Source organism: Sparus aurata, chromosome 20 (assembly GCF_900880675.1).
Source record: "Sparus aurata chromosome 20, fSpaAur1.1, whole genome shotgun sequence".
Classification (NCBI taxonomy): Eukaryota; Metazoa; Chordata; class Actinopteri; order Spariformes; family Sparidae; genus Sparus; species Sparus aurata.
Window position 1 is genome coordinate 7,526,182 of NC_044206.1, and position 27,823 is coordinate 7,554,004.

The 27,823-nt window shown below is 39.7% G+C and overlaps 1 protein-coding gene across 2 annotated transcripts in view; it reads right to left on the reverse strand.

Annotated features, from left to right (window-relative positions):
- Positions 1-27,823, reverse strand: part of slc39a11 (solute carrier family 39, member 11) — a 154,495-nt gene that overhangs the window by 99,544 nt on the left and 27,128 nt on the right. For both annotated transcript variants that reach the window (XM_030400710.1, XM_030400709.1), the window contains exon 4: positions 21,695-21,853. In XM_030400710.1, coding sequence (XP_030256570.1) covers positions 21,695-21,853 — 159 coding nt within the window. The remainder of the gene's footprint in view (positions 1-21,694; positions 21,854-27,823) is intronic.

The following is a 27,823-nucleotide window of genomic DNA, read 5'->3' on the forward strand; positions in this document are numbered from 1 at the left end:
AGGATGGCATGTTTTCAAATCACTCATTTCTAGATTACGTTTCGATCTATGGATGGTTCTAGTATATATTGAAGGCAATTGTGTTTTTCTTATATGATCTACCTTAAAGATTATTTTGTCAATGCAACAACATTATTTGCATGACACAAATGACGTCATGTTCATCAAAGGAAACATTGTTAAATTGTAATAAGAGAGGCAACATGAACCTTGGTGCGAATCAAGCTCATTTGGCTGTTCAGAACCCAGGAAGATGGTTAACAAGAACTTTTTATTGCAGGGAAGGAACTGTGAAGTTGGGTTTCTTCTTTGTATTCTGTTTCTCAATGTATCTACAGTATGTGTCCTGTGACTGCATTAGAACATTTCTCTGTGTAAAAGGGCTTTCAAGTGGGTAAAAATGTATTGGCAACTGACAATGTGTTTAACTTCATCAGATGCATCTATCAATATGAAAGAACGTAACAAATTTTTAACGGTTAAAAATAGATGCCGGGAGATTTATTGATGCCTCAATGCACCGTTGAATGGATGCCATCAGCCTGTGGCACTGCTGAGGTGTTATGGAAGACAAGGGTGCTTCAATAGCAGCCTTGAGCTCTACTGCATTGTTGGGTCTCATGCCTCTCATCTTCCTCTTGGCAATGCCCCATAGATTCTCTATAGCAGGGGTACTCAAATACAAACCTTAAAGGGCCACAAAGATTTTTTTTGATGACTCAAAGGTCCATGCATTGAGGTCAGTCAGGCCACATGCAATAATACTGAAATATTCAAAACAAAATGTCCTTTTCATTCAAAACAACCAAAATACGAACTGAAATAAAATATCATTTCCATTTTGACATAAATTAAAATACATAGTTGAACATTTCCTCTTTTTGTTTGCCTTCAAACACTGAGTCCATCACTACAGTCATGCATTCTTTTATTATTTCTGCACCTGAGAATTGCTTCTTGTGCTTACCAAAAATCCACACCACTCTAAGTGAGCACTCTGTTGCTTTTTGTTTTTGTGTCATAGATGTGACAAGAATCCTGCTTGCAGCTTGATATGACGATTTCAGTGCATATATTTTTGCTGTTCTTACATCTGAATTTTGAGGAAATGTCTCCTCAAAATTCCTATGCTTCGTCTCATAATGCCGTTTCAAATTGGAAATCTTCATCACAGCTATAGTCTCCTGGCACATTAAGCACATGGGTCTTGTGTTGGTTGGAGGGAGAATGAATGCAATTTTTTCAGTCCACTCTTCTTTGAATTGCCGATTTTCACTGTCCACTTTTTTTTTAGCAGTGAACTTGGAACACGCCATTTTCATGCAATATAGAGGCTCTGGACTTAACAAAGCACAGTGGACCAACACCAGCAGATGACATGGCTCCCCATATCAACACAGACTGTGAAAACTTCACACTGGACTTCAAGCATCTTGGATTGTGTGCATCTCGACTCTGGCACCTTGGTTTTCAAATGAGATGCAAAATTTGCTCTCATCAGAAAAGAGGACTTTGGACCACTGAGCAACAACCAGTTCAACCAGTTCTTTTCTTCTTTAGCCCAGGTAAGACGCTTATAATGTTGTTTGTTGTTCAGGAGTGGCCTGAGACGAAGAATACGACATTTGAAGCCCATGTCCAGGATCTGTCTGTGTGTGGTGGCTCTTGATGCGCCGACTCCAGCTTCAGTCCACTCCTTGTGAAGCTCCCCTACACTTTTTAATGGCCTTTTCCTGACAATCCTCTCCGGGTTGCGGTCATCTCTGCTGCTTGTGCACCTTTTTCTTCCTCACTTTTCCCTTCCACTTAACTTTCTTTTAATGTGCTTTGATACAGCACTTTGAGAACATCCATCTTCTTTTGCAATGACCTTTTGAGGCTTTCCATCCTTGTGGAGGGTGTCAATGATGGTTTTCTGCACAACTGTCAGGTCAGCAGTCTTCCCCATGATTGTGAATTCTACTGAACCAGACTGAGAGACCATTTAAAGGCTCTGGAACCCTTTGCAGGTGTTGTGGATTAATAAGCTGATTAAAGTGTGACACTTTGAGCCCACAATATTGAACCTTTTCACAATATTCAAATTTTCTGAGATTTTGAATTTGGGGTTTTCATAAGCTGTATTCCATAATCATCAAAATTATAACAAATAAAGGCTTGAAATATCTCACTTTGGGGCGCCGTTAAGCTAGCGGGTGTCCCATGCACAGAGGCTTTGTCCTCGCTCCAGCGGACCCTGGTTCGACTCCCGGCAGGGGGCCCTTTGCTGCATGTCACTCCCCATCTCTCTCATCCTGTTTTCTATCACCCTTTTCAGCTACTACATCAATAAAGCCATCAAAGGCCAAAAAAAGGTTTTTTGAAAATATCTCACTTTGCATGTAATGAGTCTATATCATATAGCTATTTGCACAATATTCTAATTTTTCGAGTGTCAGCTGTATAGCGCCTGGTTGTGCAGACTTTGTTCAGAGATGAGGAGAGGTGGGTGTGGGGAAAACAATAAGACTAGAATAGAAACATCGGACAGGAAGGCCTCGAGGTGGCCTGCCTGATCGATGGAGACACAGCAACAGGGAATAACGGCAGGTCACGCAAGCACTCAGTAGAGAGGCACACACACACACTAATAATAAATGGATTAGCTCAACATGACCAGGCAGGTAGTCAATGCATGACTGTAGAATACCATGTGTGCTATTTTAATCAGGCAGTCTCTTGTTAGTCCCTGTGAATAGTAAATAAAAAAGAATATTTGCTACAACATACACTTAAAGTTACAAAATTGTATTTCATCTAAGAGCAGAATACATTTTCTGTTACACTAAACTAGAAACATTCTTTTATTTTCTTGCATGTAGATAGAAAAAAAAAATAGGCAATGTATCATTTATCCAATTACTATACTGAGCTTGTATACATTGTTGCTACAGAATGTGAGCGTAAATTTGTATGCATCTTTGTGTTACATGCAAAAGGCAGTAGAGTGGGGATAGATGGGTCTATTGCCTCAGCCAGAATTAGAATATCAGCCTGCAACTATACCGAAACCTGCCTATACCTAAATCACACAATCTTGTATGATTCTTTTGATTCTGCTGTTATTTCTCTCTCCAAAGTAAGTGACAGGGGGTCACAGTATGAGATCATATACGTGAGATGTGGTACTAAGTGTCTTGCATAAGCACACCCTGAAATGTAGACAAAAGAAAATGGATACTGAACTGTTAACCCTGCAAATAGTTAGCCATCCAATGATACTACTAAGTCATAGACACATGCACAAAAGACAATCTCTGGTGCCGCCCAAACCATGTAGCAGTCCTGCTGGTCCAACATCTCACTGTCCTGTTTGGCCTTGCCTTTTCATGAAAACAACACAGCCTCTACCATGGGCAGATTAGCTACAACTAAAATTCTCAGTCCTTCACATGTTCAAAATAAAGTGACCAAAATGACTTGTTTGCTTTTGGCACCGAAATTGCTTAGCTCGGTTTAGTTAAACCTCAAGGTTTCCCTTAAAGTAACTACTTAGCTTAAAACAATGAGCACTACACCTGGTTAGATTTAGCAAGAGATCATGGTTTCTTTCAAATTAGCTACTTCCTCAAAATAGTAACCACTGTCTGTGTGCCCAACACAGGACTCAAACCCTGGGTGAAAGACATAGGTACAAATCACTCCACCATCCCGTACCTCCTTTCGATGCAGACCCTTTGGCTCTTTGAATTATACTAGTGCGCTGCCCGTAGGAAGCATGTATTCCTATATAAAAGTGGGAGGTTAAGTAGCTTTTTCATGGATGGCCAAATGAGGTTGTGTTTGAAGGTGGGACGTCAGGGATATAATTTACTGTTTTTGACTACTTTGATTGTACCATTATATTTCACCTTAAAAACTATTTACCTTGTCTTGTTTGGTGTCATTATTTTCAGCACAACCTCACATATGTGACTGTACAGTTATTGTTTTTCTTTTGACATATTATATTAACACTATGGACCTAAAATCACAAAATAACATAAAATCAGAGTAGGAAAAAGTTATTTTTTACTGTGAAAACCACAAACAGTTTAATGAACCAATTACATTAGTTATAATGCAAATATAAATTGTTGTTTGCTAAATTTGTGCATAAGTTTTTGAAATGTACAAAGTTATATGTAAACATTTACATTTAAATGCAGGCAATGCCTCAGGTTCCTCAGCTCATTCCTGCCTGCTCCACATTCAGCCGTCTCCTCCTTGTTTTGACTCACAACACAAAAAACGACTACACTACACACACCACACCAAACACTACATTACACACGAACTATACACTTCAAACACGCTATACGTCACAAATCTCTCAACTCTCAAAACTCGCCATCTCTGTCGCTGTCTGCATCACCGCCTCCGTCCCTCACACAACTTCCTGTTCCTCAACAACCAAACTTGCTGCTTGCGTACACCTTCGTGACAAAAGCTTGTTTTTACCGTTTCTTCCTGCACCAGACACAAAGCAAACGTGACGGCAATGTTCGCGAAAAAGTGTGGCGGACATTATTTACCCTAAGTCCATTTTTGGACGTGCCAGTGCGTCCGGTCCGTCGCCTCGGGAGGTGGGTCGGCTAGCGGCTAGCAGCTAGCAGCTAGCTACACACGAACATCCACAGATTCCGATTCCACTTTGTTGTCCGCGCGTTTCCGGATCTCCTCAGACCTGAACAGACTCGGTCCAGACTCTTTTAGTCTCATTAATACACAACAGTCAGTTTAGATGCACAGAACGGGACCGAACCATCGGCAAAATCCCGGTCCAGCTCGCGCCGCTGCAGTTATAAATCCGCTTGTTTCTTAAGGTGGGGGGTGGCAGTCGGCTCTGCAGTGATTGGCTCTGGTGCACACGTGACTGTGGTGGCTACGGTTAGCAATGCTAGTGGAATTCGTAAAACATTTCTGAAATAATTTATTAATGGTATCATGTATTTGATGCATACACAGACAGACAGACAGAGATTCCTTGCTTTGATTCGTCCACTGTTCCTGTCATCCTCACAAGCTGACCTCTTATGGATTGGCTTGTATATTACATGATTTGGCTGAGACTGGGCTGAACCGACATTTAAGAAAAAGGTGATCAGTGCAGCGATGTAGCTTGTAATTTATACTTCACACAAAGGCAACTCTTTTAACCTTTGGTCTGTAGCCACTCTTATCTGAACACCTCTTTTAAAGCCCCTGGTTCTTAACAGCATATCTGCAAAGTCCTGTTGAGGCAGGGCCCTCTGGGTTGCTATGAAATTACTTGTTTTCTATTTTATTTTATCCTTGGGAGCGAAAAACACATTCTGATTGTGAGGTCACACAGCAACACATTCTTTCTACTGAGGAATGAAAGCAATAATCAGCAACAATCAATTTTCCTGATGGACACGTAGCCAGAATGATACTCGTTCAAACCTCCTCCTGTGTTTTCTGATGTTTTAAATGCCTCAGGAGAACGGTAAGCATCCTCACGTCTCCATTCTACTCTTAACACTGACAAGCATATCAGTGTTTCACCAGCATCATTCATTAAACACACGCAGAGAGAAGCCCTACAGCCCGGCCAGACGCCTCAGATAAGGGAGACATCCCTTATTCACAAGCTATCACAAATCTCCACCAGTAAAACACAAACTAGACAGTCAGAGAGAGGCCAGGTGTACTCATTAATCTGTAATTGGGCCCAACTGTGCACAGTGCTGCGAGTCGGGACACTGGTGAGGTATTGAGAAGCAGAAGAGATTCAATTTTGTTGGCCCTGCTTCAGAAAGGAAGGTGGAGGGTTGAGTCAAAGGGCCAGAGACAGTGGTACTGAATGGATCAATATACACAGAAAAAAGATGAAAGCCTCCATAGCCTATCAATAATGTGATGATATGTCCTACAAAAGAATGAAAAGAAATAAATAACATAGAAAGAAATAAAAGTACAGAGAGCCTTTTCAGTGTGATTCTATATGTGTATGTGAGCCTTAAAATAAGAGTGATGAATAAGAATGTTATTGGTAGCAGGTTTGTGACACAGGTACACTCTGAGGTTGGTGCCATACTTACTGGTTAGAAACTGTCCACATGAATTAATTTGACTAATGGCATTACGCAAATGTGCATGTGTGCGTGTGTGCACCTGTGCATCGGAGTGTGAAAGCATAAGGATAGACAATACAGACAAGGGCATTTTCCTGGAATCAACAAAGGCCTTTAATTTCTACAAAACAATACCAGCATGTCTAACAAATCATCCAAATTAAAGGACCAAAAACTAATTTATAATTGCCACCCAGAACATTTAAGTGGTTCTGAATGTTGCATGTGTATTAGAAAACATAATTTGTCACTGCCTTCAAAACTTGAGAGAAAAACAAATCACTGTTGCAATAATTAAACTGCTTTTCTGATCACAGGATACAGATATGGTTAGGGAGAGCTCACGGCTTGGGTTCAAATAACAAATTACAGGTGATCAGACAATTTTAGATTGTAATCCATCTCAGACCTGCCGACCTTGAAAACTAGATACATGTAATTTATATCCAGCTACATTGTTTAGCTCATCACTACCTCCTATATTACAATAAATTATAAATGTGTAAAGGACTACCAATTCTGCTAAACTAGAAGCACAATTCCTGCTTTACACTCAAATTGCAGTTCTAAAACACACTTTTTTCAAAACACTACACACAATTCTCTGCATTTGGCACAATTTTCATGAAGAAAATCTCTTGCTTTCACAAAGAACAATCTGTCATTCAAAATTCTAAAGTGAACTGCCCTACTATGCGTACTGACTCATCACATGGGCAAACACCTAGACACCCTACACAACACACTCATTCCACCAGAGCAGCTCAGGTACGTTGTCATTTGGGACAACGTAAGTTTCCATTGGGCTGCTCTGGTTCGTAACTGGTTCACTGCCCAACCACGCTTTATCTCCCTCCATATTCTCCATTCCTCAATCCTATTGAGAATTTTTTGTAAAGTGTATGACCGAAATCCACAAATCCACAAATGTGTATACCCCTTCTCTAAGCTATAGAAGATGCATGTGGATATATAGCAGTTGGTGCTTTTCATGGCTGGATTCACCATGCTAGGTGATGTTACTCTCGCTGCTTGGCCAGGGAAAACATTGCTTGTGATGTGGATGAGGTGCTGTGGCCAGACCGAAACAGAGGAGATCATGCTGCACAGTTTTTTATTTTTTTATTTTATCTTTTTACTGTAACTGTGTACAGTAAATTCTTCTGTTGTTTTGTAGGTAGACCGTATATTGTTGTATATGCACTTTGTGTTGGTTGAGATGTACACTGTGTACATTGTTTTTGTGGGAAAAATAAAATATATCTGTTACCGTTTGTGTGTTCTGAGTATAAAAACAATATTCTCAAATATTTTACATCACACTTATGTATGTACTGACTGTAGTAAGTGTAACTGAACAAAAAAGGCCTAAGTCATTATGATGAATGAAGAAGAAGTGTTTTCCATTCATCATAGTGTTTTACACTGAGCACATCAGTGTTCAACTGGTTGTCTAAATGTCTATTAATTTGATGGTTTGTGTGTGTCATTTGAAAACAAAATACCATTTTGAAATGGATGAATGGCTGTATAAGTAGTGAAACTGCAAAAAAGTCATCTTATATCCTGTCCAATATTTTGTGCCCATATATTTTCGTTAGTCTAACTAACAGGAAGTGGAGTGATAAATAGGCCCAAGTACGTCTGGGTTAAAGATGTGAGTCAGATCAGGTTAACACCTAGCCTGAAATGAAGTAGTCCAAGTTATGATTTACCCTAAAGCATCAACTTTAAATAGGCCTAAAGCAACTACTACAAAAGCACAACATTTAAGCCTTGTAGAGACACGATTATAGGCTAATAAATAACATGGTTCAGATAATTTTAGATAGGCTTTTAAAAGGGTGTTATTGCGCTAAATGCCTATTGTGTTGGATGCCATCACATTGACCTAGCCAATAGGCCTATGCCATGCATCATTAACTTGAGCGACAATAGCTGGTCACAGCTGGATTCCCTGTTATGATGTCATGGTAATTTTTAATGTTCTTAAATTCGATGAAGCTAAAAAAGAATAGCCTTACTGTTACCTAAATCCTGTTCTGTAATTAGTCTATGTATTTATCTTAAGATAATCAGCACCTAGCCTGTCTAAAACCTTGTACATTTCGAGACATTTCACCACTTTTCTAACTGCCCCCGCACTAATGGGAAGGATGGCGGGTGTGAAAGGCTAGTCTATTGACACTATGAAACATTTTTCTTATCATATTTTTATTTTCAGTATCATTATGTTTTGGGGGTGGGGAGTATTTGTGTGTGGGACTGTGCTCGTTACCCGTTGCCCCTTCATGACCAATGTCAATGTCTGTCTTGCACACGGTGCAGAACGCGTGATGGGGTAGCCTGGACATGTGGAGGCAACTCCATCTCCCCAATAGCTGTCAAGAAATCTTTGAGGTTTCCGAACATTTTTGGAGGCGGTTCCGCTGCCATGGCACGCCCGCCTACTGATTTGTCCTCAGCGGTAATGGATACGGGGAAACGTGATGGTTAGCCTTCTATTTGCAACACACACACAACATCGATGAACGGTAACTTTGACGGGTGGTTAAATACACCATTGGGTAAACTCAACGTCTTAATTTTACCTTTTCAATTCTGTTTGCATCGGCAGTGGCAGCAAGCAGCCAAAGAGGGATCAGTTATCCGGCCAGCCTGTCTTGCTTGAGGCACTGAATTAAATTGAACGCACGGAGCATTTGGCTTTGTGTCTTAGTGGCAGAATCAACTTCATAGATTGAACTTGCATAGAAACTAAAACTGGCAAACTGCGATATGCAACAAAATACGTACCTGGAGAGCAGCAATGCGTACAAGCATACTTAAGGGTCAAAATGCGTACCGAGTACGAAAAATGCGTACATGTTGGCAGGTCTGCCATTTCCATCTCAGGCGTAGAGATCATGTTATTTAATTTCTGTTACTTCATGTTACTTAATTTTAATTAAGTTCCTGTTACTTTTGTTTCTATATATCCCAGAAGTAACTGACAGTGATGCATTTGGACATATGGAGTCACAGCACAGTACAGTTAAGTTTACAGAGCAAGTCCCACCAGGTGGTGTTAGGCAGAAAGCTGCGAGCAAAGCCACAGCCTCAAAAAAACTGTTGTCATTTTTATTTTGAGGCTGTGGGGTGTTGTTGGCAGCTGCTGACTGTAACTAATAAAATAACTTGTAATCTAACTTAGTTACTTTTAAAAACAAGTAATCAGTAAAGTAACTTAGTTACTTTTTAAAGGAGTAATCAGTAATCAGATTACTTTTTCAAGGTAACTGTGGCAACACTGGTCACTGACAAGCAGTTCCAGCTACATGATCAAACCAGTTAAATGATGTAGCCAACTAGATGGCTTTGCTTTTCGGACAAATAACTTCAAATTGCTCTTCCATGGCTGACATGTTGTAAACAATGCAACCTGAGTTAGAGCTAGGGGCATGGCAGATAAGGAGCTTGTACCAAAAATAACTAACTTTACTGCACTTTTAATGGTGCAAATTCAGAATGTCTATATCTTATAAATTTTCGTGTCTTGGCCAGATTGCCAACCCCATACTTTCGGCTAGGCTAGCAGCTTCAGACTTATTAATCACAGAAGGAAATTGTGGTGGTGCTACATTGTGCGTAATGTAGGTACGTAATATAGGTGTAGGTTGGAGGAAGAAGAATGTTTTGAACAAAAAAGACCATGTTTCTGATTCTGCTATTTTCCATCACTGAGTCAAGTGATGTTATATGAGTGCAATTGTAATCGAGGGAGTACACTTTAAAGAAAAGATCACTCATTTTTAAAAGACAAAAACACTGACTGTCAATAGTAAAAAAAAAAGGATGGACAAAGGGGTTTACCATCTCAAACTCTAACGTTTGTTAACCCATCCAACCAGCCTGAACTAGTTCTTCTACAGACTTTTTGAGTTTATCAAGAAAATACATGTTTGCTCTAGATGGACAAGAATCCGAATTCCTACTACCGCTAGAGTCACTGGAGTGTAAATAAAAGTCAATTTTGGGGCATTTGCTGTCTGACTGAAGCAGTTATTTTTGTTGAGAGGAAAAAATGTAATGTCCTAACTTAATAAGAATCTCCACATGCCAAATAAAGATTAAAAGGAAACAAACAGGAAGACTATTGCTATGAATTATTGAGTTCAGTCCCTTTGATTTTGTACCAAGCAGACTCAACTTTATTTGTTTGCTGAAACGAGCAGCAGCCAAAAAGGGGCCATCAAACTCAGCAAAAAAAATAGGACAACGCAGCTGTGTCCAATACTTTTGTTTTATGCAGATATATAAATATTCGCTCATTCATATTATGATCCTGGCTGCTGTGTAACTTTGATGGTCTGAATCTCTCTCACACAGATGTAAGGATGCCGGTGATAACAATGACTCCGTGCTCAGTATGTAGAGGATGGCACTAATGCTGCAGGGATTACAAGTTTTTCATTCCCACTGGAGCTGCTCATTAAATATGCATACACTCATAATACCGCAAGGCTGTATGGAGAACAAGGCTCATTAAATTGCATATGTCACATTATCAAAGCACCGTTTGGTTAAATAGCAAGCCAGACACATCAGCCATTCAGCCGACAGCAGTGTCTCCAAGCAGACTTATCCATCATGATGCATGACTCCAAGAGTCAGCCGTCTGACAGCATAATGGGAGACAGGAGGGCTCATGTAGTCTATAAGTGATAAGTGTTAGTAGATTACTCCCTTCAGGTCACAGGGTTGTCAGACTTGTGTGGATTAACTTCAGTTAAATGTTGCCTTTATCAGTTTTTTCCTGACGCTAGGTTTTTTTTAGTATGGATCTTTTAAATCCAGATTCCAAAGTGGTGCCCTCATCCTCACAAACTGCAATAAGATGGACATTCCCATCATTGGGGAATTTCATTTCATTTATGGTAGACACTGGCACGGTCCACCACAGAGAATGTTGAGATCAGTCACAGGGTCTGTGTATAGTGTCTGCACACTTGGAACATTGAGACCACACAGGCCAATCAAGACCAAATGGTCTACACAGCCACACACAATCACTACCAACAATCAAGCATTTTGTGAGGTGAAAATTTGTCTCGCAAACCAAGACCCAGAATAAATGTTGGCAATGTACCATTCTGCAAAGCACAGATATATTGACACTTTTACATTTCTTCATGTTTGTTCAATGTTTTCACTTTTTACTATTTAATGTTTGGGGAACACTATGCTTATCGCCTGGTTAGGGTAAGACACAAAAAACACTTGGTTAGGTTGAGGAAATGATCTTGTTTTGATCGTCACAATAACATTTGGAGGTGTCTCAAACTCTCATTACAAATATCCAGTTCGACAATTGCTGAATGCAGTCTCGAGCTACCATCACTGGCTTGGCAGTCTTCTCGAGCTTAACATTAACCAACAGTCCCTCCACCTTCAGATAATAAAATCCAGGTCATAAACATATAATGTGAATGTGATATGACACCGGCCTGTCAATATGGTATGTAACCTATGACATGTAAAAAATGTGAACGTTCAATTGAGTGCATTTTAATTTCTTGTAAATGCTTTGGTCCTATTTTATTTGTAGCTGTCCTATTCTATCACCTATATAGGCACAATAGCTCAGGTTGTTGGTAGTGTCTCACTGTGCAAGAGTCATTCCAGTTAAATTCATCTGATTTATTATGAACCAGCTTAGTTGCCCCCTGCTGGCCATTAGACAGAATGCAGGTTTAAAATATTTACGCATTAGCTTGACTACAGAAATATTGTCCATGTTTTATTCTGTCTATGAGTTTATGTAAACCTGAGAAGTTAGGTATGATAGCACCCTAAAAGACATTGATCAGGACTTAGTGAAAGATGCTATCAAGTCGCATTTTGGGACGTATATCTGGGGACTAAAGTCAGGGTGTTTATGCCTTTAAATCTTTTCTATTCTATTCTTCGTTTTATTTGTGTATTGTTTGGTGCCTTATTTAGTCATGTTCTGCTAGGTATTATAGGCCTAATACCCAAGACAGTAAAACATTCCCTCAAATCAAAATCTAAAATTTAAAAAGACAAATGGAGTGACAAACAGAAGCACCAAAAGAATAAACTTAAAATTAAGATTGCTGAATCAAATCACTTCAGTTGTTTGTTTCAAACTATCACTTCTAATCAAAGCGCAGTGAACCAATGTCAGCCACAACAATAGGGGCTTTAAAATTCCCAACAGTTTCCTTCATTATGTAGTTACACAAGTGGACAGCGAACAAGCAGAAGGCTGGTTTCCATTATATCTCATTATGTATGCCAAATAACATAATAAATTCGGCTAAGCTCTTCTGTGTAGAGGTGTAAAGACAACTGTACTGTCAAAACAAGAATAGGACCTGGAACCCCTGAGACAGAGGAAACCTGTTTGACAGCAGCCGTGGGAGGAAAAGTAACGAGGCCATGTCTGTTCAGCACTCTTCTCCAATTTGTGTCTGAGAGAGAACGACCCAGACAAAGAGTTTGTGTGCGTTCATTAAAGCAGGCTTGTCACATGGCTGTAATGTTTTGCAAAAAAACAAAAACTCCTTCCAGAGAGCTAAGCCCCATGCGTATGGCTCCAGCATGCCTCAACTAAGAATATAAAATTGAAATGATTCCATAAGTGTCTGCTGTGTAACGGCAAACATTCTTATCCATCAAGATCAGTAAATAATGATCAAGGTCCTACACTTGTTATGAACATGACTTGAATCTGGCAGATAAACAATGCCCAAACTTTGAATTCCCACAATGAGTTGCACTGTGACCAGCAGAGCATCATCACTAGAGTTACCCTCTGAGCCTGCTAGTGTTCACCAGATTACAAATTCACCCAACACAGCCAGGACCCTGGTCACGACTTGGAAGTCCTGCTGACAGCTTCATCGAGCAGGTGAAGGGAGGCAAGTATCCTGAATTTTAACAAGCCAGACAGGAGACAAAGATGATGGTCCCAGACATGGTTGTCGCAGTGTGAATGAGGAATTAGACACATTTGTGACAACTTACAAGACTTTAATTACTTTCACAGTGAATCTTAAATAAGGGGCTTACAAAGGACAGACTGAGGGCATTGCAATTCCAATCCATGATTTGATTTGAATTGCCACTTAAACATGTTAATGACCAAGATCAACGGATCATTGGTTTTATGCCAATCAACAGTAACAACACTTTTTCGAGAGTTCACTTTCAAAAAATGTCCCAAGTATCAAACTCAAATCAAACAAATCTCTAAAACAGTCTACAGATAAGCCAGCTGTGTCATCTTTCAAGTGGTTTTGCAATGGGTTTTCTCCCCTTTGAACCTTAACAGATTTCAGTACTCCCGGTTTGGCTGGTACCAAAAGCAAACTGATAAAGAAAAGGTTGCAGTTTACAGAAACTGCTAAAAACAAGCTCTGTGTTACCATACAGTTGTACAGTCACAGACAGCTAACGGTTAAGGCTTTCAGACTGGGTAACCATGACTAAACATCCCCCGTCAGTCCCACCAGTAAGACAGCCATTCCCCGGACACAGTAAACAGTAAGGATGTCATGTGTTTGCTGTGCTGTGGCCATTGTTACTGCTGTCCATTTGGCTAAGTGCCTCCTGTATATTGTTGGACAGGAAAACCCAGATCTGGTGATATACTGTAAACCAAGATGCAATGCTCCCAGGCTACCAGCACTTCCTTTGCCCCCAATCATTGTTTGTTGTTATGGTGATGGCAAGTAGGGCAAGAGAGAGAAGATAATAATGTGAGAAAGTAGCACTGTATTTCATTCATGTCTCAGCAGACACACCTCTCTCCATTTCTGCAAACACTATGTCTTCATACATTACATTACATTACATATCTGAGGAACAGGGAGAGTTTGAAAAGAATACATGAAAATGGAGGAAACTCTGCGCTCCTTTCTTCACTCCCTCTCTGTCTCTCTCTCTATGCCGTCCCTTTCACACTCTATTCTTCAAAAGGTACCGTACTCTTCCTTTAACAAACCACTCAATCCTGCAACAGCTTGGCCAGTCCTCTCCATGACTTCAACATAGTGACAAATGAAAGCCAGAACATTTTTTGGCGTTGGCGACAAAAAGACACATTTGTGAAAAAGTACAAAACCTTCCCCTTTTCCGTTGTTTTCAGACCAAGCTACAAGAGCAAATTGTTTGCGAATGGTAGAGCACATAATGTCAAGAAGGACAGAATGAGCAGCTAACTAGGACTCCACAGACTACACTGAAATATATACAACGTAATCACTATCAATTTTCCCAGCTGGCACCCTGCATTTTCTATCATGCTTGAGACTCAAGTCCTGGGAGGACCCGGCAGTGGGGTTACAGAGCACAGAGAATTCATAGATGCATGAAATTGACTCTTCCGCCATTCTTCTTTGCTGTGAAATTGTCACTGCCTTAGCTTCCACCTTCCGTCATACCATTTCAGAAAACTAAGTAACTGATAACTACATCCAATATTAACTGAATTGAGTGTATAATAGATAATTTCAACTACATATTAAACATACAAATTGTTATTTGGCATTGGCAGAGTGTTGTGTGAGGAGTAGGGCTGCAACGATACACGTATCGAAACTGAAATCCACGAACCTGTCTCGCGGTGTGAGAAGGCAGAATCGCAACACCACTTCCAGTCCAGATCCAGCCCTATGAGCTATAAGTAGCCCCTTTCACACAGCCACGCTGCATTAAAACCACAGCATTGGTTCACAAATTATCTGCCATTGGTCGTTCACACAGAGTGAAACCTGCTGGAGTAAAAACAAACCGCTGTGTAATTCACACAGAAAGCCGGCACTGCGGCTCCCAAAGAGGCGCGGTGGTACACGTCATGATGATGACGTGTGTGTGTTTTAAAGGTGTTTCCACGGTGTCCCCCTGTCAATCTAAACCCGCAGATAGTTTATAATCATATGGATGCTGTTATAATATGTAGTGATTGAGATCCTGACCCACCAAACATCCTGGAAAGTGGCAAAGTTACGTTTTTCGCTCTAAATTACATAATTACATAATCGCCATCAGTAAACAGGCAGCTGTCTGACTCTGTCACTCCCGAGGACAGAGGCAGTTTTCCGGGGGAAAGTTCACTGAAGTCTCGGTCAGGAGAGCTGACCGTTGCGGTGATTTTTTTTCCATCACAAACACTTGGTGAGTAAAAGTTTTTTGCAGGTGACAGACGCTGTTTTTCGGTCAGAAATGTGACGAGGAGTCGGTGGGACAGTCGGGAGGACAGATGCTTCTCCACGTACAGCTGCGGTACAGTTACTACGCTACCTTAGTTTGGTCATGTAACGTTGCTTTGTCGGACATTTCTCTTTATTAATTTGAGTGAGGGACCTGTGTAGTTATCAGACCATCTGATAAACACGCCCTCCATACGCGCAGCCGGCTCATCCATTCACACTGGTTCATTTTGCCAATATTGCACCTCTGATACTATCAGACGAGTATCATATACAGAAGTTATTGAAAAGTTACATAAATAAGATGTTTAATTAAAGAAAAAATTAATTTTCAGAAGCAGCTAGCTCTGAAGGAGTCAGGTGCGACCCAGACCTTCTGGAGGAGTAAATACCCGGAGTCACATTGGATCCTGCTCTGATCAGATAGAAGAAGAGCTAATAGCAGAGTGAACATGAATTAACAATGACTGTCCTCTCAGTCTGTTCACTGAACGTGAATAACTCATTAAGCAACCATCAATGTTGAGGAAAAAAAATCTGACAAGACTCAGGGCAAAATGTTCCCAGATGAGGTAATTTTGTAAAGTTTTATTCAAGAATGAAGTTTACTCTTCTTTGCCAATTTCCCTATCCTGCAAGTAGCAATGGGTGGAACCAAATGTTACCTTGAGTAAATGTCACTGGGTTTCAACATAGTTGGAAACATTTCTGATACTGTAAGAGGATACTTGGGGCAATAGAAACAAGTTGTAAATGCAACATCAACATATCAGTGTTTCCCCTACATACAAAAAGCTGTGGCGGTATGTTTGTGGTGTTTTCCTACTTGGTAAAGGAAGCCTGACTGACAATTTCCATAAAAAAGCCATTTTTAGTATCTCTCCGACCAGCACTGGTGTTGAGATGAATAGTGTATAATAATTAATCAAAACATCCCCCTTGAATTTACATTCCACATCTTAATCTTTCTCTCTCTATGCTGGTGCCATGATTGCCATGTTAAAATGCTGTGTACAAAATCAATGAAGGCAGACACGCTGCGAACAAATTGTTAGGTGCATTGTAGCAACTCCCGCTCTGTTGTCTAATAACCAATGTCTAATTACTCAAAAATTGCAATGCCAGGTGTGAATATTTATGAATTTCATTATCCCAGCTCATACTTTTGTTTTGTTTTGTTTTTTAATCTATCCACCTGAGTTTCAAGATAAAAGCACGACGTGCATAACATTTTTACAAAACAAAAACTCAACTTACAGTATTTTAACATGCCCTTTAGATCTTAGTGTGAGAGCCAGAAAGGCAGAGATGTGTGGAAAGAAAGAGGGGAATGGGGTTGGTGATAAAATGTCTTGACTGGAACCATTATACAGTGTCTTGGTAACCTGTTTTCATCACCAGGCTCTCTTAGTTCCTTCCTGCTCCCTGCCAATCTCTCTCGCCCTCTCATCCTCCCACATGTCTGTTATCGCTCCCATCCCTCTCTCCTTGTCGACCTTAGCTCTCCCTCTCTGTCCATCTTGCCCTTCCTCAATCGCTCTTCCCATTCAGTTCCAGTGTTTACTAAGGAGCCAGTAAAAGTGGCACCAGCAGCTGTCCAAACACTGATGGCCCCCCGCTGTGTGTGTGTGTGTGTATAAGATCCTCTATGTTCCCTGTTGATTTCGTGCTAGCCATTATCACAGCCTGACGTTTCCACCACTGTCACCATGGCACCAAGGAAAGTAAGGGCAGAAGAAGCAGGAAGACAGAGGAGAGGTGGAATACGCAGAGAGGGCTGCAAGCGACTGTGGAGGAACTAGAAGATAAAGGAACGAAGCAAACATAAAAGTGGAAAAGGGTGACGCAGTATTTCAAAAGGCATGACGTGGAATTGATTAGGGGGAATGAAGGATAAAATTATGTTAGATTACATCATTCAAAGAAAAAAAAAGGAGACAGTGAGCTAGCAAAATATAACTGCCAATGAAATGATGAAAAATATAGAAGATAATATATTCTCACACCTTTTTTTTTTTTTTACATTTTCTCCAGCCCTGTACATCTCAACTAGCACTGCTGGGATTTTTCATGTCATGGCAAAGTAAGGTCAAGTACATCGGGATATTCTGGAATAAATTCTTTTGAGAGTGACAGCAGAGAAAACTGTCTCCCTTCACCAGCGAAGGGAATCAGATCAACTCTCACATCCCTGCCTGGAGAGAATTTGACATTCGTCCCCATGCCAGGTTTAAAATGGTCTTCATCTCTACACATTCTGTATCTTAGCTGTCTTCAGCCTCAGAAGCTTGGACAAAGTTAGCTGGCTAGCTGCACTGAGGAAGCTTAGCGAAGAAAAACTCACTGAACAAAACACAATCAGAGCAGCCTGCAGAACAGACACACTGCTACCACCAGTGTTACCAAGCATCTTGAATTTGCCAAACTGGACAGGTTTAAATAAGAAAATAATCAAAGGCACATGGCGATGCAACATTGGTGCTTTTGAGTAGTATCAAGCTTTTCCATTTTCTCTCCCTCAAGTCACAAACTTGAACAACAGGATACACCTCTTTCTCAAGCTCTCTGGTGGGAGGCCTTTTAAGTCAATATGTTACAATGGTGCAGGGCTCAAAAGTCAAAGGCTGTCATTTATTTGGCGTAACCGAGGTAGGCACCCAAAAAGTCACCAATTTGGTATCTTATCAAATGTGAAATATGGTCACAGTCTCCCTTCCGTTCCTGAGCTATGGTGTTTAAACATAAAATGTAATCACCAATCTATTTATTTTAGAAATTTGTTTGACATACTAACAATCAGTGTACGGAAAATGGCCTAACACATCGTTAGATCTTAATGACCTTGATCTTTGATCACCAAAATCTGATCAGATGAAAAAAAAAATCCCCGGTGTTCTTGAAATATCACCTTAAAGAGAATAGGACAGATGGACAGACAACCTAAAAAACATAACGCCTCTGGTCATGGCTATACCTCGCAGCAAGGTATAAAAAAGACTCCATCACCATTGTGATTGTGATTGTTACAGAAAATGTTACTTTTAATCAAGTTTGATGAATTCCCAGGGAACAACAACAACTTACAACCTATATGTATATGTATGCCAGGAAAATTCCCCCTTATGCAGTAACCACTTACAAATTCCATGTTGTTAAAGAGTGAATGAAGGCAGCAAATTGGGTAGAACTGAATTCACAAGAAGCCCAGGCTTGTCATTTGAGTCATGTGCATGGTCTACCAGTTTCTTCACAAAAAAATTGACATACAGAATTCAACTAAATACAGAACATAAGCAGTAGCTGGATTCACTTCATAAGCTAATTGTTTATCAGACACTGCTTAATGTGTTTGTTTTTGTTGTCTGCTAATAACATCGTGCAGAGCTGTTTTTCCACACTCTGGTAATATATGAAACTTACCCACAAATAGAGTTGAATATACACCCTTACATAGCAATTTGGAACATTAAATTACACTATTATCTCCTCATAGACACAAGGCAGGCTGAAACAAGCCGTTTAATGGAAGAAAAGATGAGGAAATTCATGGGAATCCAACTCAGACAACAATCAAAAGAAATAGATTGAGGAATACAATAAAAAGATGTTCTCCCGCGTGGTTGACAGCCCTCCATTGCTCAGTCCCCTCTGAGCAGTTACAAAAGAACGCTTTCGATCAAAGCACATTCTCAAGACTCTATTTCTCCACATTTTACTGTACTAACAAAAACACAATAAAAAAATACCTTGCGGCAGTATATCAGACACTAGTTTCAACATTTTTATTTCAAGACTATCAGTTTTTAAGGCTGTACTTCCAATCTACAGAAAGTAGTGGGAACGTGAAAACTACTTAAGTCAGACATGAAATTTCTCCCATGTGTCATGTATTCAATTTAGGTCAATTTTCTGTCAATGAATAAGAACTGATTTCAAAGGAAGTAAGAAAAGTATGTATTTATCCCCAGTTTAATTTAAAAGACAGAAATTGACCCAACTATTGTACAACTGCAACAAACTACTCGTCTACTGTAAATTATTTTTAATAGTACAGTAAGTTTCCCTCGTGAAAGCTTTAAGCCCTGAGAAATGAAACCCATTCAACACAATTGGCTGGAAAACCTAAATGCTTCAAGAATGGCTTGTTCGCCCATTACCACTGATACGGAGCATTTTCTCTGCCTCAGTTTACCAACTGCATGCTGTAACTGAACTGCAGCATGGGTGCTTTTAGGCCAGGAAGGTCAGCTGCCCAATTAACCCCTGCTGAGTTGAGTGGAGAGGCGGGAAATGACTAGGTTGGACCTTAACGGCTTCCTATAAGGTAGACTTTCAGTGCAGCTATAAGTGCGTCTCAAATTGTTGTCCGTGGTGAGCTACTACTTCTTTTTTGGTTCAAAACAAGAGATTTTTTCATCATGATGTCTTTAGTCACAAACATTTTATTGCATCAGCGATCACCAGTTGGGTGCTTGCTATCATGGAAGTGGTGCAAGAAACGAGCTGTAACAAAGGGTGGCAAAAAAAACCAAAAACAAACACTGGAAAAAAGGCACTTAAAAAAATAAGTTTAAAAAGAATGAATGCAAGTTGTTTTCTGCTTGTTATAAATAAACCGTCTGCTGTCTAACAACAAATCCCTTTATCTCACTAAAATTCTATTTGTTAGGTTATTGTGTATTATACTTAGTAAAATGGGATATTCTGACTTAAAAAGATGGACAAAAGACTGAAAAAAAAAAAGACCAATATACTTGCTAAGATTGAGTTTTTCCAGTAAAACGTCACTGAGAAATAATGCAATAAGTATATACTTGCAAAGTCAGACTGCAAAAACAAGGGCCAGATGCTCATCTGGCCCATCAGCCAACTGTGGCGCTGGCGTGTCAGACACTACGAGATTTACTTAAAGACTGAAAATCTCAAATAGCTTACCCCATCTACGTGTGCAACAGCTAATTTATATCTACATATAGATGGGATGAATCAATCCCCCCTTCCTCTCTCTCCATTATCCTCAATAGACTGTGTGTCTGTGGGTTGTGTTCATACGAGTGTGTGTCATCTTGTGTGAGAGTACATGATGGTGATGTGTCAGCCGCTCCTTCATATGTAATTCACGTCAGTGCTGCTGTCCTGGTGTGACTGCAGGAGCTTAAGGCAACAGCTGTTCTCTTATTTTCCCGCTGTAGTGGCTGCATCGCATTTCTGTCTCTATCAGTACCATCTCTACCCATTCCTGTTTTCTTACACACAGCTCAGACAAAGGCTCAATTTCAATCATTAGATAAAGTTCACATATGCAAAATCATGATGATGACTGATGATAATTACGGAATCTCCGGGGTTCATCTTATTTTAATTCACAGTCATGTTAATCATGTTAAAATAATAATGACCTCGCTTCACTTTTCAAAGTTAAATGATCATTGATTTTGCAGAATCCAACTGTAGTCAAAATCAATCAGGTTGAGTCCAAGGTAATTCCAAGTACCTCCAGGACCAAGTCACGACAACTATAGAGCAAAACAAGACTAAGAGTCAATTATCATGCTGGCGACTCTGAGAAAACACAGTGACACAGTGGTGTTTAGAGCCATCATCAGCATTCCTGCTCACCATAAAACACAATATTACACGAAAAATGTATGCAGGGTCATAAGCACTCACACACACAAATATACAAGCAAAAGTGCCAATGAGACACCATAATCGGGAGAGTAATAAAAAAAACACAAGTATCATACAGTGTATCCTTACCACGACCACAAGCACACACACACACACAGGAGGCAAAGAAACACAGACACAGAGGAAAGGAAAAGTCAACTGGCCTCTGTCAAAACCACAGACCTAAAAACCAAGACCACAGTCCGATATTGGGTAAAACAATAATCTGGAGAAAAAACATACAGTACTACAGCCCTGGTAGCATCTTAATATCAAGAGCCTCTATAAAGCTTATCTCTTTTCCAGAACTCAGGTCAAGTACTTTGTCTCAAGCTGTTATCTCCTTCAAAGATTGACTAACCCATTCTACCGTGTAGAAGTCAATGCGACAGTCACACACAAGAGACTATGATTCACCAAGACAGCGAATGTTACCATTTCAAGTAATAGTTAGGCCTCTGGACCCCTGGTTCCCCAATATAGAAAATAATTTTGAAAATTAAATATCTTTCTATTGTAGCCGTTGAATATAGGTAAAAAATCATTTGGATTTTGTATCTTACTTTTACACAGCATCCCAATTTACACAAACATGCACTTGCTACGTCCAGTATTCACATACCCCTAAACATAATATTCTTACAAACTTCAGTAAAACAAACTGTATGTGTGAGGATCACATCAGGTTCTTACCAGCAGGGGCATCGCAAGGTCAGCAAAGTAAACAAATGCCGCTCCAAGTGTGAATCCCACAGCAACCGGAACGAAAGCGAAGGAACCATATTTTCCAGAGTCCTCTGCCATGTCAATCGCAGGTGCCAACAATGACCAATAGGAGGCAGCCAACATAACCTAAGAGAGGCGAGAAAAGGGAGGAGAAAAACTTTGTTAAACCAAGATCACTTACATCCTGAAAGGCTATGCATGACAAATGAGATATAGACTGGGGAGTAAAGTGACAATTCAGATACAGACCTGCTGTATCATAGCAGGCTTGTGCCTTATAATACAGACATATCTATATGTCATCAATAGTGACCTCTTCTCGATTATCATTTTAATGGTACATAAAGATAACAAGAAAATGTTACCTGAAAACAGTAACTTTAAAACTAAATGTTGTTTATTAAGACATTTGAAGGTGACCTTTTCTTATTTTCAAAATAAAAATTATGAAGCCGTAATCCGTCTAATTACCTTTGCTAAGGAAGTAAAGTTGTCACCTGTGTCCATTTGTTTATTTGTTGGCTGGCTGGTTAGTTGGTTTAACAGCAGGATTATACAAAAACTATAGAACAGATTTCCATGAAACTTTGATGGAGGATGGATCTCAGCCCACAAGAGACTCCATTAACTAGGACAAGTAGAATGTAAGGGTATCAACTATGTCAATTATGATCAAATTACTTTTGGTGAGCAGGTGACTCTTACTAGAAAGTCTCATTTGAGCAAACCTCTAACAACATTGTAGTTGGGGATAAGAATACCAAAATTCTTGTTACATGAGGCCCATTGTTTCTTAGATTTAACTGCAAGTGAGCAGTGCCCTGAGGTGAAAGCAAGTCGACTCAATCTCAGAAAGGTGAGTCCAAAACTTCTCTGACATAAAATCACAATGTTTGGTCCCATACATACGGTCCACGAACATTGATGCTATTCTCCTTAAAACTAGTTAGCATGAGTATGCGTGTGTCCATGTTGGGATATCTGTGCTATGCCTTTGTTTGCGAGTGTATAGACCCCTTTCATTTTAACTTGTCAAAGCAGCAAAAGCACAAGTGGAATTTATAGTATTAATGATGGCTGCATTCCATTTAGGTGAGCTAGTTTCAGGGCTCTGGCTCTGGCATGCAAAGTCAAAATGTCTGCCATGAAAAGTGTCATTATAGGTTATCTGCCCAGAAAGTATATTTTACTCCACAGCCTAGTCTGTTTTAATCAGCTTTCAGCATCCAAATAGGAAGGGGAGGTTCTGTATGTCTGAACAAACTTGTATGTCCTTTCGTTCTGCATGTACGCACACAAAGTAACTGCAGCATGCCTCAAGCCTTTTTTTATTCTATTCGAGTTCTTGCAGCTACTCTCATTGTTGCATCCTAACATTGCTTCACTACTGGAAGTGCGCTACAAGTGTCTGCGCTCAGCCCTGCCAATCAAAAATAATGGAATCATACCGCATGCAAAAGCAATATACTCCTGGCAACACGCCTGGTCAGCTTTTTCAATCACACCATGTATAACAATGCCAAAGGTGATGGTAACTCATTTTGTTTGGTTCAAAATGGAAATTTGGGGCTGAAACCTTATGAATTATGGCAAACTTGACAGTTTCATTCATGCATTCTGCGATCAAATTCCCACCATGATTGCAGAGGGGACTGATCCCATCCTGTTTTTCCTCTACTGTGTAACCTGTCGTAATGCTTCCAAACAGCATTTCTTGGTCCCAGTGAGAGTTCATGCCCCTTTCATGTTCAGCATATCCGCTTTCTAACTAAATCCCTGTTTCGACGTGCGAGGCAATTGGCAAGAAAGGGGAAAAGACTTAAACAGGTAGAGGTGGATTCAAATACAACATAAGTGGTTTATTTGAAAAAAAAGGGCAAATTATTTCAAAAAGAAGCCAGAAACAGTGTTAGCTAGAAAAAGTTAGGTGGGCCATATCACCTTCAAATAATATCACAACATTCAAAGATACTTTTGTGGTAACAAGACTTTCTTTAAAACCCTCTGATCACAGTTGTCGATGCAAACAGACCTGCTGTACTGATGTTCGCAGGGTTCAACCGATTAACACCAAACTCATAAACCTCAACGAATTGTAGACAGAATTTGGGTAAGTCCATGATTATTAAACGGACCTCATCCAGGTTTTCGACTGCTCTGCTCGTACAGTGAGGCCTCCCCCACACATCCCCACCTTACTGTGACTGACTGTATAGTTACCTCTAAACAAATCAGGTTTTCTTTCATTTCCACAATGTCAAGTCCTGTCCTAATTAACTGCTGCAGAGCAAAGATCCTTACGTGTCTCAACTCACAGTCAATTGAGATAATGGGTGTTGACATATATAGCCTTTGTTGTGTGCCAACACATCTGCTCTTTTTCTCTTAAAGTTCATGTTATCAAACCTTTTCCATGCTACAGAAACTGCACTTATTAAAGGTAGAGATAAAGAAGAGCTATGTATTGGAGTACATGAGACTATATAAGTATACCTTATTACATTGCTCGTAAGTATATCTAATGTATACATTTTTATCACAATAAGAAATAATTTTAATTTCATTTAAAACCAACTAATCAGTTCATCAACTGATTCTTATATTGGTAACTTTTTCCAGAGAGGAAGAGACACTGACTTAATGGCACTACTGGTTTGACAGGCCCAGTTATGATTCAAATAACAGGAGAAGTCTGATTAGAAGATGGTTTGCTCTCTTCCACTTTACTTATTTTCCAATTATATCAGGTCATTTTATCCCAGCAATATAGAGCCTGTTTACACTTGGTTTAAAAAAATGTGATCAGCTGGATCACAATTAGACAGAGCAAATACAAGTGTGCATTACTACCATGACACATTGTTATCTGATCACTCAAACCACCAGCCGAGGTGGTCTGGGAAACATTTGACCACATTTGCTTTGTTGTGCACATGCTAATGTAATCTGATGTGTCCAGGACAAGGGCATAACAGGATAATACATCATCAATACAGGACATGTCATGACGTTTATTAGGTAACATATCGCCAATGTTCAAGAGAGGGGCAATAACTGTAGTAATAACTGTGCACAGGGCTATTTGACAGGCAAAGACGAAATGCCATCACAACTGGCCAGGTGGACACCTTGGAGATGCATGATGGACACAGATGTACACACCAATATGTCTCACTTGTTAACCAAGTCAAAAAGGAACCATGGGTGATCAAATACAGCGACCCAACTTCTGATTCCCATGATACATTTCTATATATCTACCTTACAAACTTGTGATAGACTTTACTCATTTTCTCAACTTTCCTTATACCTTAACGCACCAGCAGCATAACCCATAATCACGGGAAGAAGCACTCCTCGAGGGATTATTTTTATCTTCCACACCAGCTCTCTTCATTATAACTTTCCATCGTCTACCAATCACTGGTGTGATTCTGCTATCTTGGGTAAAACATCATGTACTTCTGTTCCAACTGAGTCAAGGTGGGGAACCATATACATGTTAATTAGGAACAATCCAGAGCGTACATAAGATTAGCATTTCGACACACTGCTGATACATCTGACAAGCCTAAAAGTAAGACTGATGTAAAAGGACAAATGTTAAGGTTGGTAGTTGCATGTGTGCCACATTTAGGAACGCATGCTTAGGGTATCTTACAGGACAACACCAATTAAATTCCAGGATTACCATTACTACTACTGGGGAGCGGGACAAATGCAATTTGTGCGTTTTTCGATAATTGATGTAAATGATAATGAGTTTGACAGCTATCCAAAAGTTAAATGTATTCATGAAGAACAGATATCTTAAAGCATATGACGAAGGATTTTACAATTTAAGTAAGAATGAAATAAGTAAATTGCGCTTTCAATAACACTCTTCACCAGTGTGAACATGACACTGCAGTCAGAATCATGTTAGCTATAGGGACTGTTTCCTGTTGTTGCTCAGATTAAACAAATACAATAAAAATATGAAGTTTGGAGGTGCTCTTAGATAAATGTTGTTACCTTCTAAAAGGGCCTACTTGTTAGTTGAGGCTGCTGGCTGTAGCTTTACATTTTGTGGATGGATATGAGAGTGGTATCAATCCAATCACTAGTCTAAGCAAAAGAAAAAGTGTATTTGTAATTGTATCTTCCAAAACAATTCCTTTGATTATTTTTGAAGTGGCAGTTTTTCCCAGTTCTTCTATGACATCTTTTTTCTAATTCAGTACTGACTTGGATTTTCCAGGTTGGAGTTTTGGTATTCCAATCTCGGAATTCTTTATCAGAGTCTCTTATAGGGAATCACCAAATACATGTGGTTTTACTGTGTAATCACATGGAATGTAATTGAGATTCATGGCCATTGATTACACAGCCACCTTTTTGAAAAACACGCCTTTTCCTTCAGGCAAACATAAAAATAGACAGCACTGTTGAATTTTCTGAGGTAGACATAAAGGGAGATAAGAAATTGAAGATGCTTAAATCAAATGAGGGTGATGACTGAAGTGTGAGATGAGAAATCGATTAAGCTCCGAGATGAAGCATGCAAATGGCTTTGTTAGTTATTCGCTGGACGGATGATGATACGTGGTGGATGGTACTGGATGGTTTTAGTCTCAGCAAAAAAAAGTATATTTCTATTTGTATTTTCCAAAACTATTCCTTTGATGGTCTAAAGCCAAGCCATGTCTTGTGCAAGAAAACAAAGCAACAAAGTTTGATTATCCATTTCCTGAATTAATTCCATTTCCTTACATTTATAGTCTTGACTCTGGGAAGTGCCAGAAAATGCTAATTACTATAATTAAAGACAATTGATTTAGCTTCCATGTTTTTGTTGATTTTGACGTGAAAAATGAGCTCAGAAGCCTTTCAATGTAACTTCTAAGAAAAAGGCCCAAATTGTACCATAGGCTGGCACAACTGCTGTGACCATTTTGGATACTTAAGGACATAAAGTCTGTGAGGGTCTGTGCAGCCTCGTTCTTAATTATTCACAGTCCAAAAAAGTGGAGCATGCTGTTAGACATTCTATATGACAGAAATGAGAGAGAGAAAAAAAAGTATTTTACTCCGAGGACAAAATGAATCATTTGCCAATAACAATATGATTGAAATAGAAATAAGTGACTGTAGTTTATAGGGCTCACAGCTGGGATAGTCAATTTAACATGCTGGCAACTCCAAACATCTCCGAGGGAGGACAGTTTGAAATGTAAGAACTTTAATACCCAGGAATGCTGTGATAACATGACATCACTTAACTCCACACGGAAAACCCTAATCACCTTGGCGGATCTGAAGGCAAAGAGATACAAAGAATCTAATCTTGCTGAGCACAACTCTCTGGTCACAGCTCTCGCTGGCTGCTATTCAAAATCGAATTTTGTAAGGATGGGTGCAGATGCTGATACAAGACAATCAGAAGAATTTCAAGGTCAACAAGTGAATCTTACTTAAATCACCTGAGACGTGGTAGTTGAGAATGCAACCTACTTTTTTTTTTTCCATCTCCCTACTTTTTATGTTAATTCACTACCAGTATTCTGTTTTTCTCCTCATTTCCAGTCCATTTAACAATCTCTACTTTCACACATTAAGTGTGAATTTAACACAGCCTTGAGGCTATTGAAACACCTGTCTAACAGTGAAGCCAGCACCCAATTACTGCTTTGTTTGCTAATTCGGGGCCAATGTTAAGTCTTATGGAACTAATTGTACATATAGATGTGGAGCATTCTGCCTCAGATATAATATAATATGAACAATTGCCAGACCTTATATTCATCTGCATACCGTATGTATGCATTAGCATAGGAATGTTCAGAGGGATTGTGCAAAACTGCAATCAGAAATAAACGTAGTCATCGTTATTACTTACTTTATTATTAGATAGTCTGACCTATATTCCCTGTGTAAACAGCTTCTATGAAGCTTTCATTTATTTGCACTTGCACAGGTCGGTCTAACCATAAATAATATGCAATGGAGCACACACAGCAAAACACATGATCCTAATTAGCCTGACTTTGTTCTGTACTGTACATCTCTGAAACATACAACAGGGATGGCAGCCAAGGTAATGGAAGAAGTCAATTT